This window comes from Panulirus ornatus, chromosome 5, assembly GCF_036320965.1.
Source record: "Panulirus ornatus isolate Po-2019 chromosome 5, ASM3632096v1, whole genome shotgun sequence".
Taxonomy (NCBI): Eukaryota; Metazoa; Arthropoda; class Malacostraca; order Decapoda; family Palinuridae; genus Panulirus; species Panulirus ornatus.
Window position 1 is genome coordinate 28,668,654 of NC_092228.1, and position 15,537 is coordinate 28,684,190.

At 40.6% G+C, this 15,537-nt stretch overlaps 1 protein-coding gene across 14 annotated transcripts in view; it reads left to right on the top strand.

Annotated features, from left to right (window-relative positions):
• LOC139748644 (uncharacterized) overlaps positions 1 to 15,537 on the top strand; it is a 321,771-nt gene that overhangs the window by 239,326 nt on the left and 66,908 nt on the right. For 12 of the 14 annotated variants that reach the window (XR_011712788.1, XR_011712787.1, XM_071661876.1 and 9 more), the window contains 2 exons: positions 1,081 to 1,182; positions 2,844 to 2,984. Coding sequence is in view for 12 of the 14 variants with exons in the window: in XM_071661876.1 (XP_071517977.1) it covers positions 1,081 to 1,182; positions 2,844 to 2,984 (243 nt within the window). In the remaining 2 variants the exon portion in view is untranslated. Of the gene's footprint in view, positions 1 to 1,080; positions 1,183 to 2,843; positions 3,046 to 15,537 lie in introns of all 14 variants that reach the window. The other 2 variants (XM_071661886.1, XM_071661885.1) reach the window with 1 other exon arrangement.

The following is a 15,537-nucleotide window of genomic DNA, read 5'->3' on the forward strand; positions in this document are numbered from 1 at the left end:
ATAAAGGCAGACTATGAATTATGTACATGTGTATATATGTATATGTCTGTGTGTGTATATATATGTATACGTTGAGATGTATAGGTATGTATATTTGTGTGTGTGGACGTGTATGTGGGTGGGTTGGGCCATTCTTTCGTCTGTTTCCTTGCGCTACCTCACTAACGTGGGAGACAGCGACAAAGGAAAATAAATAGATAAATACATAATACACACACATACATATATACGCATTTATACTTGCTTGCTTTTATTCATTTCTGGCAGCACCGTGCCCCATGTGAAACAGCATCGCCACTTCCTGTGTCAGCTAGGTGGTACCAGAAAACATATGAAGAAAGGACACATCCACTCACATGCATTCTGTAGCTGTTATGTGTAATGCACTGAAATCACAGCTTTCCATCCACATCCAGGCCCCATTGACCTTTCCATGGTTTGTCCCAGACATTTGACATCCCCTGGTTCAGCCCATTGACAGTATGTTGATCCCAGTATACCACATCGTTCCAATTCACTCTACTCCTTGGACGCCTCTCACCAGGCTCCAATTGCTCAAAATCTTTTTCACTCCATCCTTCCACCTCCAATTTGGTCTCCTGCTTCTCCTTGTTCCCTCCACCTCTTGACACATATATCCTCTTTGTCAACCTTTCCTCACTCATTCTTTTCATGTGTTCAAACTATTTCAATACTCTCTCTTCTGCTCTCTCAACCACAGTCTTTTTTATTACCACACATCTCTCTTACCCTTTTATTACTTATTCGATCAAACCACCTCACACCACATATTGTCCTCAAACATTTCATTTCCAACACATCCACCCTCCTTTGTATAACCCTATCAACAGCCCATGCCTCGCAACATTATAATATTGTTGGAACTACTTTTCCTTCAAACATAACCATTTTTGCTCTCCAAGATCATATTCTCTCTCTCCACATATTCTTCATTGCTTCCAAAACCTTCACCCCTCCCCCACCCTATGACTTACTTCCATGGTTCCATTTTCTGCAAAGTCCTCTCCCAGATATCTAAAACTCTTCACTCCCTCCAATTTTTCTCCTTTTTTATTGCAGCTCTCCAGGTTGATGATGATTCAGAGACAAGTGGGCTGTCAGCTTTGTCTCTTGCCTGCAGTGCTGCTAGACGTTCAAGATATAACTTTTGTCAGGAGCTAGGTAAGTTTTATGAATTCCAGTTGTGAAAATTTCTTCTAGTATGTTGTTGGTAGGCAGCCAACGACCAGGGAGGTATATTGCCAGCATTACATGGATGGCTGTTGGGAGGATTTTTGATGGATGTGTAGTATGCCGACACTTTTGTAGTTGTCAGGTTACACTCCTCTGACCCAGGTAGCTGTCTTTCCTTTCTGCCTCACCTACATGTGGACTACTGGAATTCTGTTCACAAACATATAATCTATCCTTGACACACATTACACTTGACAACACTTAACTCACACAGTTCATTCTTCTTAGCTTTGTAACTCTGGATTTTCTTGTGGTGAGCACTGTGTGCAAGCCCTGTTTTTTGGCAAAATGCTAGGAGCATTTTATATGAGTAGGAGGGAGGAACACTTAGCCATGAGCAATAGGTAGAAGTTGTCAGTATGAACATTAATTAGGAGCCTCTGCAAAATACTGTGCCAGAGTTACCCTCTACCAGTGGCCTGTTAAGGGTGAGGCACTAAAGGCTCAGAAGCAGCACTGAACTTCACTAGTTAAGGAAACTCTATGACGTGGCCACCCCCTTGAGGAAGTTCCTGAAGGGAACAGGCATCATCACTAGTTAAGGAAACTCTATGACGTGGCCACCCCCTCGAGGAAGTTCCTGAAGGGAACAGGCATCATCACTAGTTAAGGAAACTCTATGACGTGGCCACCCCCTCGAGGAAGTTCCTGAAGGGAACAGGCATCATCACTAGTTAAGGAAACTCTATGACGTGGCCACCCCCTCGAGGAAGTTCCTGAAGGGAACAGGCATCATCACTAGTTAAGGAAACTCTATGACGTGGCCACCCCCTCGAGGAAGTTCCTGAAGGGAACAGGCATCATCACTAGTTAAGGAAACTCTATGACGTGGCCACCCCCTTGAGGAAGTTCCTGAAGGGAACAGGCATCATCACTAGTTAAGGAAACTCTATGACGTGGCCACCCCCTTGAGGAAGTTCCTGAAGGGAACAGGCATCATCACTAGTTAAGGAAACTCTATGACGTGGCCACCCCCTTGAGGAAGTTCCTGAAGGGAACAGGCATCATCACTAGTTAAGGAAACTCTATGACGTGGCCACCCCCTTGAGGAAGTTCCTGAAGGGAACAGGCATCATCACTAGTTAAGGAAACTCTGTGACGTGGCCACCCCCTTGAGGAAGTTCCTGAAAGGAACTGGCATCAGAGATATAGATAGAATATTTTTTCTACTGGAATTGTTTGTTTGAAACTGTATGGAGATCGTATGAAATGAATTAGCAGACATATAGTTCCATTGGAGTGACTAGTTGCAGCAGTGGGTACGGTAGTATAGAAATATCTTAGTAGAGATTGATTTGACTCTTAATGAGACCAGCAACAGCATATCAGAGGAAAGTGATTTGATTCTTCATGTCATTAGGCACAGCATAGTAAGGGAAATTGCTTGGCTTTTAATAACAACAGCAGCAGCATAGTAGTCATAACTCAGCTTGTACCTGATGTAAAGCTGTTAATGTTGTGGGAAGTGAAGATTTTTGGATGCAACATTTGGTTAGTTGGTAGAATGAGTCATTAGGCTATATACAGCCATTCTGTGTATTTGTGTGTAAAGTTGAATTGTGATTTTTTTTTCTCTCTTTTTTTCTTAGATCCTGACTTGGATGCTTCAAAGAGAATTGCTGTTTTGCAGTCCAGAATTCAAGAGTTGAAGAGAACCTACATGCAAGTCAAAACTGAGCTTGCCTCAGTCGAACGAAGACGGAAAAAACTTCGTCGGAAAGAACGTGAAAGTAAGACATTTGTAATTCACAATTCACAAGATTGCTAAGACTTCCCATCATGGCTGAATTGGTGAGGAGGGTGGTCAGAAAATACAGTTTTCTTTATTAATTTCAGAATCTTTAATGTGAACTTGAAATTAATCCTTTGAGGTATTTTTAACTTACAAGTTTTGTGTTAGGAACTAAAGTCGTGGCTCCTTATGGTCATACTTACAACTGCATTCTTTCTAAAAGATTATTTATTTCAATTCTCAATATACAATACCAGTTTGTTGAATTTACATCAGAATTTAACCAAAAGCTAGAAATCACATGTAGATTGTATGTATATTTTATTTATGAATTCTTAGATAGCATAGAATGTACAGTATTGGGTGTGTAATTACCTCTGTGATTACTTATTTGTGCTGTATAGATTGGGAATTTTACTCTCGTGAGGCTCTATCTCTTTAACATTCTCAGTTATACAACTTCATAAAATGTTGTATGCTGTTTGCATTAACTGTGTCTTCAGTGATTTTATTCTTTTCATCCACCGCTCTTATACTATAAGAGTACTTCGTCACATTTTTTTGAAAATATTTCTTGTATAATTTCATTTTATTCCCACCGGTTGTTCTATTCCCATATTTCTCGAATAACTATTCACTGTCTACACCATTGATGTGTTTTGAGTACTTAAAGGTTGTGAGCAAGTCACCCCTCACCCTTCTTTCCTCCAAGGTGGGCAGATTTAATTCCTCTAGCCTTTCCTTGTAACTCATCTCAGTTAAGTCTGGTACTGTTTTTGTTTCTTTTTTTCTGGGCCATCTCACTTAGTCCCTTGTGCTAAAGTGGGTATGGTGACCTAATTTGAGAAGCATATTCAAGGATTGACTGTATGTTTGATTGGAGCAGCTTTCTACATGTTTCATTATCCATGAACTTGAATGTCATTCTATATGTGCTGGCTGAAAGTTGGTCTCCTTAGCTGTCCTTCTAAGATGGGACTCGGGTAACATGTTAGGGACAGTGTTAAGTACCAAGTCTCTCTCACACTCATAACTGGAGTTTGTTTATTTCTAGGTGATAATCATATTGAGTCCTTTCACTGTGACACATCCTCATACTTTTCATTGAACTTCATCATCCAATTACTGACCAACTTTGGAGTTTGTCAAGGTTCCCTTAGTAGATGATGTAATCTGTGCCAAGTATTCAGGGTTGAGTGCAGACCTTTTGACAAATAACTTAAATAGATCAAGGATAGTAATGGTACTTGAGCAGAACCCTGTGGCATTCTGCTGTTGGCCTCGACCTTTTTGAAAAGACTTTGATATGTGTATTTTGTTTCTTACCACTTAGGTAATCTTTCCATCAGAGTTTCTCCCTTATGCCCACTTAGTGATCCAACTTCTAAAAGCAGCCTCTTATTTGGTGTGGTATCAAATGGCCTGTGGCAGTCCATCAACAAACAGCTTACCCAGCCTTAACCATTGTCGAAGACAAAGCTCATTCTCTCATAGAAATTTCAGAGGTTTGTAATATGTGACTTCCTAAAAGTCGCACTTGAGTAATTTCCCTTTTGTCGTAAGTTATCGATTTGCTTTATGATTATCTTTTGCAGAATCTTGCAGACCACTGTTATTAGTGAGACCGATCTGATATAGCTATGACATTTGCCCTTATCCTCTCTCTTAGCATTTTATGTCTATTTGAATGAGTATTTATTTCATGTTTTTATATGTCTGGATAGTTTGTTAATTTCATAATGAGAGGGAGCTCTGTAGTCATGGGGTTCCACCTCTTAACTTTGCTTAAATGTCATACAGACTTTTGAATTTTGCCCATCGCTTTTATATTTACTCACTGAAGTCGGTTCTTGTGTTCACCTTCATATTACTGAAATGTTTTTCATATCCATTGTTTTACAGAGTAATGTTTTTGCACATCCTGCCCACCATTTCTGTCTCCCAGTTTTCCGTTTTTGCCTGTATTTTTATAATTCACAGGGATGTCGAAATTAAATATAGTTTATGTTTGCCTATCCTTGGGATAGGGGAGATAGAATTTTACCCAAACTCCTGTGTGTTGTATAAAGCCTTTATGAGGGACAGGAGCAGGGAACTGGAAATTTTTCCCTTTTTTGTTTATCCTTTTCTTAAAGCTGGAATATAAGGTAGAGCTTAGTAAGTATTTTTATTTCAAGGCTCAGTTGTTTGCTTTTGACAGTCTGACGAGGGTAAGAAAAGGAAGTATGGTGTAAAAGAAAAAATTTTTAGATATAATATTTATCTTTGCAGTATGGTAAGGGAGTTCCACTCTTGTATAGCTCTATCTTGTAATTTTTTTTTCATTTTCATACTTTTTACATTTCTGCTTCTTGTGTCAATTCACAGTATCGACACTCATTTTATTCCATTCATCACCTCTTTGTTACAATTGAATCCCTGATCTACATTTTCTTGGATGTATCTCTTGCTGTGACCTTTTACTGCTCTCTCTCTCCTGATTTCAAAGGTTTCCTTAAACATTGTCAATTTCATTCAGAAAATTGAAAGATATTATTATTTTTTATTTTGCTTTGTCGCTGTCTCCCGTGTTAGCGAGGTAGCGCAAGGAAACAGACGAAAAAATGGCCCAACCCACCCACATACACATGTATATACATACACGTCCACACACGCAAATATACAATACCTATACCTCTCAATGTATACATATATATACACACACAGACATATACATATATACACATGAACATAATTCATACTGTCTGCCTTTATTTATTTCCATCGCCACCTCGCCACACATGGAATAACAACCCCCTTCCCCCTCATGTGTGTGAGGTAGCGCTAAGAAAAGACAACAAAGGCCCCATTCGTTCACACTCAGTCTCTAGCTGTCATGTAATAATGCAGTGAAACCACAGCTCCCTTTCCACATCCAGGCCCCACACAACTTTCCATGGTTTACCCCAGACGCTTCACATGCCCTGGTTCAATCAATTGACAGCATGTCGACCCCGGTATACTACATCGTTCCAATTCACTCTATTCCTTGCACGCCTTTCACCCTCCTGCATGTTCAGGCCCCGATCACTTAAAATCTTTTTCACTCCATCTTTCACCTCCAATTTGGTCTCCCACTTCTCCTCGCTCCCTCCACCTCTGACACATATATCCTCTTGGTCAATCTTTCCCACTCATTCTCTCCATGTGACCAAACCATTTCAAAACACCCTCTGCTCTCTCAACCACACTTTTTATTTCCACACATCTCTCTTACCCTTACATTACTTACTCGATCAAACCACCTCACACCACATATTGTCCTCAAACATCTCATTTCCAGCACATCCACCCTCCTGCGAACAACTCTATCCATAGCCCACGCTTCGCAACCAAACAACATTGTTGGAACCACTGTTCCTTCAAAAATACCCATTTTTGCTTTCCGAGATAACGTTCTCGACTTCCAAACATGCTTCAAGGCTCCCAGAATTTTCGCCCCCTCCCCCACCCTATGATTCACTTCCGCTTCCATGGTTCCATCCGCTGCCAGATCCACTCCCAGATATCTAAACCTCTTTACTTCCTTCAGTTCTTCTCCATTCAAACTTACCTCCCAATTCACTTGACCCTCAACCCTACTGTACCTAATAACCTTTGCTCTTATTCACATTTACTCTCAACTTTCTTCTTTCACACACTTTGTCAAACTCAGTCACCAGCTTCTGCAGTTTCTCACATGAATCACCCACCAGTGCTGTATCATCAGCGAACAACAACTGACTCACTTCCCAAGCTCTCTCATCCACAACAGACTGCATACTTGCCCCTCTTTCCAAAACTCTTGCATTCACCTCCCTAACAACCCCATCCATAAACAAATTAAACAACCATGGAGACATCGCACACCCCTGCCACAAACCTACATTCACTGAGAACCAATCACTTTCCTCTCTTCCTACACGTACACATGCCTTACATCCTCGATAAAAACTTTTCACTGCTTCTAACAACTTGCCTCCCACACCATATATTCTTAATACCTTTCACAGAGTATCTCTATTAACTCTATCATATGCCTTCTCCAGATCCATAAATGCTACATACAAATCCATTTGCTTTTCTAAGTATTTCTCACATACATTCCTCTAAGCAAACACCTGATCCACACATCCTCTACCACTTCTGAAATCATACTGCTCTTCCCCAATCTGATGCTCTGTACATGCCTTCACCCTCTCAATCAATACCCTCCCATATAATTTCCCAGGAATACTCAACAAACTTATACCTCTGTAACTTGAGCACTCACTCTTATCCCCTTTGCCTTTGTACAATGGCACTATGCAAGCATTCTGCCAATCCTCAGGCACCTCACCATGAATCATTTTTTTTTTTGCTTTGTCGCTGTCTCCCGCGTTTGCGAGGTAGCGCAAGGAAACAGACGAAAGAAATGGCCCAACCCACCCCCATACACATGCCTTGATTTAATCCACTGACAGCACGTCAACCCCGGTATACCACATCGCTCCAATTCACTCTATTCTTTGCCCTCCTTTCACCCTCCTGCATGTTCAGGCCCCGATCACACAAAATCTTTTTCACTCCATCTTTCCACCTCCAATTTGGTCTCCCTCTTCTCCTCGTTCCCTCCACCTCCGACACATATATCCTCTTGGTCAATCTTTCCTCACTCATTCTCTCCTTGAGACCAAACCATTTCAAAACACTCTCTTCTGTTCTCTCAACCACGCTCTTTTTATTTCCACACATCTCTCTTACCCTTACGTTACTTATTCGATCAAACCACCTCACACCACACATTGTCCTCAAACATCTCATTTCCAGCACATCCATCCTCCTGTGCACAACTCTATCCATAGTCCACGCCTCGCAACCATACAACATTGTTGGAACCACTATTCCTTCAAACATACCCATTTTTGCTTTCCGAGATAATGTTCTCGACTTCCACACATTCTTCAAGGCTCCCAGAATTTTCGCCCCCTCCCCCACCCTATGATCCACTTCCGCTTCCATGGTTCCATCCGCTGCCAGATCCACTCCCAGATATCTAAAACACTTCACTTTCTCCAGTTTTTCTCCATTCAAACTCACCTCCCAATTGAATTGACCCTCAACCCTACTGTACCTAATAACCTTGCTCTTATTCACATTTACTCTTAACTTTCTTCTTTCACACACTTTACCAAACTCAGTCACCAGCTTCTGCAGTTTCTCACATGAATCAGCCACCAGCGCTGTATCATCAGCGAACAACAACTGACTCACTTCCCAAGCTCTCTCATCCCCAACAGACTTCATACTTGCCCCTCTTTCCAAAACTTTTGCATTCACCTCCCTAACAACCCCATCCATAAACAAATTAAACAACCATGGAGACATCACACACCCCTGCCGCAAACCTACATTCACTGAGAACCAATCACTTTCCTCTCTTCCTACACATACACATGCCTTACATCCTCGATAAAAACTTTTCACTGCTTCTAACAACTTGCCTCCCACACCATATATTCGTAATACCTTCCACAGAGCAACAGAGCATCTCTATCAACTCTTATCATATGCCTTCTCCAGATCCATAAATGCTACATACAAATCCATTTGCTTTTCTAAGTATTTCTCACATACATTCTTCAAAGCAAACACCTGATCCATACATCCTCTACCACTTCTGAAACCACACTGCATCCATCCATACATACATACATACATACATACATACATACATACATACATACATACATACATACATTAAATAACCTTACCAACCACTCAACAATACAGTCATCCCCTTTTTTAGTAAATTCCACTGCAATACCATCCAAACCTGCTGCCTTGCCGGCTTTCATCTTCCGCAAAGCTTTTACTACCTCTTCTCCATTTACCAAATCATTTTCCCTAACCCACTCACTTTGCACACCACCTCCACCAAAACACCCTATATCTGCCACTCTATCATCAAACACATTCAACAAACCTTCAAAATACTCACTCCATCTCCTCACATCACCACTACTTGTTATCACCTCCCCATTAGCCCCCTTCACTGAAGTTCCCATTTGCTCCCTTGTCTTACGCACTTTATTTACCTCCTTCCAAAACATCTTTTTATTCTCCCTAAGATTTAGTGATACTCTCTCACCCCAACTCTCATTTGCCCTCTTTTTCACCTCTTGCACCTTTCTCTTGACCTCCTGCCTCTTTCTTTTATACATCTCCCACTCATTTGCATTTTTTCCTTGCAAAAATCGTCCAAATGCCTCTCTCTTCTCTTTCAATAATAAAATTTAAAGATGTTATTATATTTATACTTTTTGCTATCAGTTTGGCAAGTATATAACTCTTGCTGTAACTCATTTTCCTTGCTTGAGTACCTTTTATAATGCTCCTCAATTTGCTTTTTTGTTTGGTCTATATATTTCTTCAAATGGATTGACCATTATTAACAGACTCCAGCTGCATCATCAGCAGGTAAAAAAAAAAGTACATCGTTCTTGGAGAACTTCTAACCCTAAATTAACTAAGTTTACCTTTCCTCTGTGTGGAGCACAGCCTTGTATCTTTAGAAGCCCTTTAAAAGGGTCTTAGAATTACTTTTTCACACTTGTTTGCTATTGTTTCCTGCTTTAGCAAGGAAACACCAGGAACAGATAAAAATAATTTTTTCATACTTATCCGTGAGGTGAGAACAATGGAAGTAAGGGGAGTGGGGGAGGAATGGGATGTATTTAGGGAATCAGTGATGGATTGCGCAAAAGATGCTTGTGGCATGAGAAGAGTGGGAGGTGGGTTGATTAGAAAGGGTAGTGAGTGGTGGGATGAAGAAGTAAGAGTATTAGTGAAAGAGAAGAGAGAGGCATTTGGACGATTTTTGCAGGGAAAAAATGCAATTGAGTGGGAGATGTATAAAAGAAAGAGACAGGAGGTCAAAAGAAAGGTGCAAGAGGTGAAAAAAAAGGGCAAATGAGAGTTGGGGTGAGAGAGTATCATTAAATTTTAGGGAGAATAAAAAGAAGTTCTGGAAGGAGGTAAATAAAGTGCGTAAGACAAGGGAGCAAATGGGAACTTCAGTGAAGGGCGCAAATGGGGAGGTGATAACAAGTAGTGGTGATGTGAGAAGGAGATGGAGTGAGTATTTTGAAGGTTTGTTGAATGTGTTTGATGATAGAGTGGCAGATATAGGGTGTTTTGGTCGAGGTGGTGTGCAAAGTGAGAGGGTTAGGGAAAATGATTTGGTAAACAGAGAAGAGGTAGTGAAAGCTTTGCGGAAGATGAAAGCCGGCAAGGCAGCAGGTTTGGATGGTATTGCAGTGGAATTTATTAAAAAAGGGGGTGACTGTATTGTTGACTGGTTGGTAAGGTTATTTAATGTATGTATGACTCATGGTGAGGTGCCTGAGGATTGGCGGAATGCGTGCATAGTGCCATTGTACAAAGGCAAAGGGGATAAGAGTGAGTGCTCAAATTACAGAGGTATAAGTTTGTTGAATATTCCTGGTAAATTATATGGGAGGGTATTGATTGAGAGGGTGAAGGCATGTACAGAGCATCAGATTGGGGAAGAGCAGTGTGGTTTCAGAAGTGGTAGAGGATGTGTAGATCAGGTGTTTGCTTTGAAGAATGTATGTGAGAAATACTTAGAAAAGCAAAGGGATTTGTATGTAGCATTTATGGATCTGGAGAAGGCATATAATAGAGTTGATAGAGATGCTCTGTGGAAGGTATTAAGAATATATGGTGTGGGAGGCAAGTTGTTAGAAGCAGTGAAAAGTTTTTATCGAGGATGTAAGGCATGTGTATGTGTAGGAAGAGAGGAAAGTGATTGGTTCTCAGTGAATGTAGGTTTGTGGCAGGGGTGTGTGATGTCTCCATGGTTGTTTAATTTGTTTATGGATGGGGTTGTTAGGGAGGTAAATGCAAGAGTTTTGGAAAGAGGGGCAAGTATGAAGTCTGTTGGGGATGAGAGAGCTTGGGAAGTGAGTCAGTTGTTATTCGCTGATGATACAGCGCTGGTGGCTGATTCATGTGAGAAACTGCAGAAGCTGGTGACTTAGTTTGGTAAAGTGTGTGGAAGAAGAAAGTTAAGAGTAAATGTGAATAAGAGCAAGGTTATTAGGTACAGTAGGGTTGAGGGTCAAGTCAATTGGGAGGTGAGTTTGAATGGAGAAAAACTGGAGGAAGTGAAGTGTTTTAGATATCTGGGAGTGGATCTGGCAGCGGATGGAACCATGGAAGCGGAAGTGGATCATAGGGTGGGGGAGGGGGCGAAAATTCTGGGGGCCTTGAAGAATGTGTGGAAGTCGAGAACATTATCTCGGAAAGCAAAAATGGGTATGTTTGAAGGAATAGTGGTTCCAACAATGTTGAATGGTTGCGAGGCGTGGGCTATGGATAGAGTTGTGCGCAGGAGGATGGATGTGCTGGAAATGAGATGTTTGAGGACAATGTGTGGTGTGAGGTGGTTTGATCGAGTGAGTAACGTAAGGGTAAGAGAGATGTGTGGAAATAAAAAGAACGTGGTTGAGAGAGCAGAAGAGGGTGTTTTGAAGTGGTTTGGGCACATGGAGAGAATGAGTGAGGAAAGATTGACCAAGAGGATATATGCGTCGGAGGTGGAGGGAACGAGGAGAAGAGGGAGACCAAATTGGAGGTGGAAAGATGGAGTGAAAAAGATTTTGTGTGATCGGGGCCTGAACATGCAGGAGGGTGAAAGGAGGGCAAGGAATAGAGTGAATTGGAGCGATGTGGTATACCGGGGTTGACGTGCTGTCAGTGGATTGAATCAAGGCATGTGAAGCGTCTGGGGTAAACCATGGAAAGCTGTGTAGGTATGTGTATTTGCGTGTGTGGACGTATGTGTATACGTGTGTATGGGGGGGGGGGGGTTGGGCCAGCGGGAGACAGCGACAAAGTATAATAAATAAATAAAATACTTATCCGCTGTTTCTTGCTTCAACAAGGTAGCACCAGGAACAGATGAAATGGCCTAATTTAATTTGCTCACGCCTGTTATATAACTGTCATGAATAATGCTCTAAGACCAGAACCCCCTACCCCAGTCAAGCCCCCACAGACCGTTCGTCAGTTTACCCTGACTGTTTCATATTCCTTGGTTTGACCCAAAGTGATAGCATGTTGCTTCCTGCATATGACAACACTATGGCTCATTCTGTCCCATGTATGCCTCTCATCCTCTTTATTTTCAGGCTTCACTGGCTCAAAGCCTTTTCACCCCATTCACCCATCTTTTTGGTCTCCCCCTCCACTATGCTCCAGCTGCTTCTGACATTAATATTTTTTTCGTTCAGTCTCTCATTGCTCATTCTATCCTGTGTCCAAACCATTTCGGCACACCATGTTCAGCTCTCTTAATCATAGTCTTTTTATTGCCACACTCCTCTTTTATGAGTTTTTTTTTATCCACCTCATGACACAAACTATCGCAAGGCATTTCATTTCCCATCCTCCTCTGTTCTTTTGCATTCATTGCCCAAGCTTTGGATCCATACAACTTGAGATTCCTGGTTTAACTTCAGTGTAATACATTTAGTAGAAATCCTAGCAAGTAAATATTCCCATATTCACATACTTCAGTGCAACTTTGAGGTTAACCAGCAGATTATTTCTTCCTTAACATTTCTCTTACTTTAAAGTAAGTGTTCTGGCAAGAGACTAGGTACTGTGATGATCCCAACTTCCCTTTTGTACACAGATTTTTGTAGTTAGTACAACCCAATATAGCAGTGGATCCTTCTATATCAAGTTCCTGTGCTGATGATAGAATTCCATTTGCTAGTCTGTATCCTCCTGAAATTGATTTAGTTCATTATAGTTACCAGCCTAGCTCTCAACAGCTATTTGTTTTCCTCATATTTCTTTGTAATTTCTGCACTGGTTACATACACTAATTGAAGCACTACATGTTACTTTTCACAGCTTGAGTATAGTACCTGATGTTTTACATGTGGAAGCTAATTTGTGTAAAAAGGAAGTCAGGTACAATGATTTATCTAACTTGTATAGCTTTAGTGCTTGCACAGAAATTCTTCCTGCACCTGTCCAGAGAATATGTGATTCATCAACTTTTTTTTGTACATGGATCAGGGTTTTCAATTTTGATCTCATAGTTAAAATCTCCCATCGGTAGTACTCTTTTCTAAGCAGGGATTAACTTGTTGATTTACTGTACCTTTATTATTTTCATTGATTAGTTGATCAAATTCATTTGTTGTCTTTGGAGGGATATACACCATAAAACCGTTTTGCCCAGCTGTCACTTTTCCTCTACTGCATCAAATGTACATTTTTTCTTCTTTCTTCTGGTCTCCCCTCAGGTTAAGATGCATCAGAATCCCATTCTTACACTTATAGTTTACCTGGTGGTGACTGTTTCATACTCAGGGTTATACAGTATTCTTAGGCTTATGTACAATAGCCTGACATCCACCAATTATTATCTATCTTTTCCATCAATCTTAGTAAAGGGACTTGATAATCTCCTAGAATATCACCATGTGATTAGTTTTCTCTCTCTCATTATCTATAGTGTACTCACTTCTGCTTTCAGATATATCATGCTTAAGAATATATGTAAAATCTTGGATAAGTGCTGGAAGCATTTAGTAAGTTTTTTTTCTAACATTGAAGGGAAATGTTGATTTGTTTCTCATTTCCATATTTCTCTTAATCCCAGTTATGCTTTTTTTCCTTTGTGTAAGATTGAATCTAAAGCAAACAAGAAATATAGTTTCTTGTAGAAATACTTGACATTTCTCATTAGCCAGACCATTTTTGTCACCCCAAAGCAAACAAGAAATATAGTTTCTTGTTGAAATACTTGGCATTTCTCATTAGCCAGACGGTTGGTGTCACCCACAGGCAACTTTGTTATCTCGTATCCATTGCTCTATTTACTCCCTAACTACTTTAATGGAGTGTTGATTTAAGGGTCCCCTATGCAGTGTACTCTTTCCCCTTACTTGTAGTGCTTTTGAAGCTGTTGTCCTGCTGGCCCTTCTTCAAAAATGGTCAGTCCTCATTTTTTATCCTATTTTCCACAATGTGTATGTTTATAATTGTTTTGTACAATACTGGGAGGGAGCTCTAAGCTCCTGAGGCCCTCCATTTGAATTTTCTGTGTTTGTACGACTTTTTAAACTATGTTTTTTGTCACCTTTCATAGATTCGTCACTTAGCTTTTCCCATTCGTCCACTGCTTCTGTAAAAGTACTTATTTATGTCTTTTCTAGCAAGGTTCTTAGTTTTATGTTATAGCCTGTGGTTGCTCTATCTTTGCATTTCATGAAGAGCCTTTTGCTGTCAGCATTTTGAAATTGGTACAGAAACTAGATGCCTGTGAGTGAGTCTTGCATTTCATGAAGAGCCTTTTGCTGTCAGCATTTTGAAATTGGTACAGAAACTAGATGCCTGTGAGTGAGTCTTGCATTTCATGAAGAGCCTTTTGCTGTCAGCATTTTGAAATTGGTACAGAAACTTGATGCCTGTGAGTGAGTCTCCCTTTACTTTTTTCTCCTCTGTTGTAGGCAAATTTACAGCCTCAAACATCTCTCTATAACTCTCTATCTGTCAATTATGCCCATTCCGTACATGAACTCCATCAAGGGGGTGGCCATAGCAGAAGTCTCCAGTTATCCCAGTCATTACTTACCTCCCTTGCATACACCATTCCATGTATTCATCCAGTACTCTTCCACTCTAATTCCTCTTGTCACTGGTGGTCTTCCTCTCACACTAACCCCTTTAATCTCACTATCATGCATTACCTTTATAAACTCCATCTTGCATTCTTTCCACTTGTCCAGACTACCTCAAAGTATAACATTTCACTCAATATACCCCTACACAAATCATTCCCTTTACATTTGCTGCCATACCAAATCTCTCAAACACCCTTCATTACTCTCTTCAGTCTCTAGTCATACCACTTGCTTATCTCAGACGGCTCATTTCCACAGCTTGGATTCTTGACCTCACTATAATTCAACTCTCTCATTTCAAGTGCCATATTTACTACCTCCTCTAGACCTTCTCTGTTAATTCTTTGTACTTCTTTCACTGTGATGTCCACATTTTAGAAGCATATTCCAGTTTAGGTAAAGTATACAGGGTAAATAGCTTGTTGAACATTTCCTTGTCTAGTAAACTGTTGCTCTGGCAGGAGGTTCAGTATGATGTCTTCCCGAAGTCCTTTACACACAGATTTCTGTAGCTTTTCACCAGCTACACTATATTCTTATAGAGGTCTTTTTGCAGTGTCCCACCCATATTCTTTACATTTATTCTATTCAGGTTTAATTTCATGACCCGTTTATCAGGTTGGCTTTAAGCTTGTTTGAGTCCCTCTGTAAGGTGACACAGTTCTCATAAATTTTTTCGTCTCATGTTTTTTGCGTCGTCCACTAACATACTCAGGTGTGAGACTAGTCCTGGCATATCATCTATATAGATCACAGCAACAGATGGTCATTATTATTCATCATGCAAGATGTGGTGAGCACTAAGCAGTAGCCCTACCTTTCTAGCAA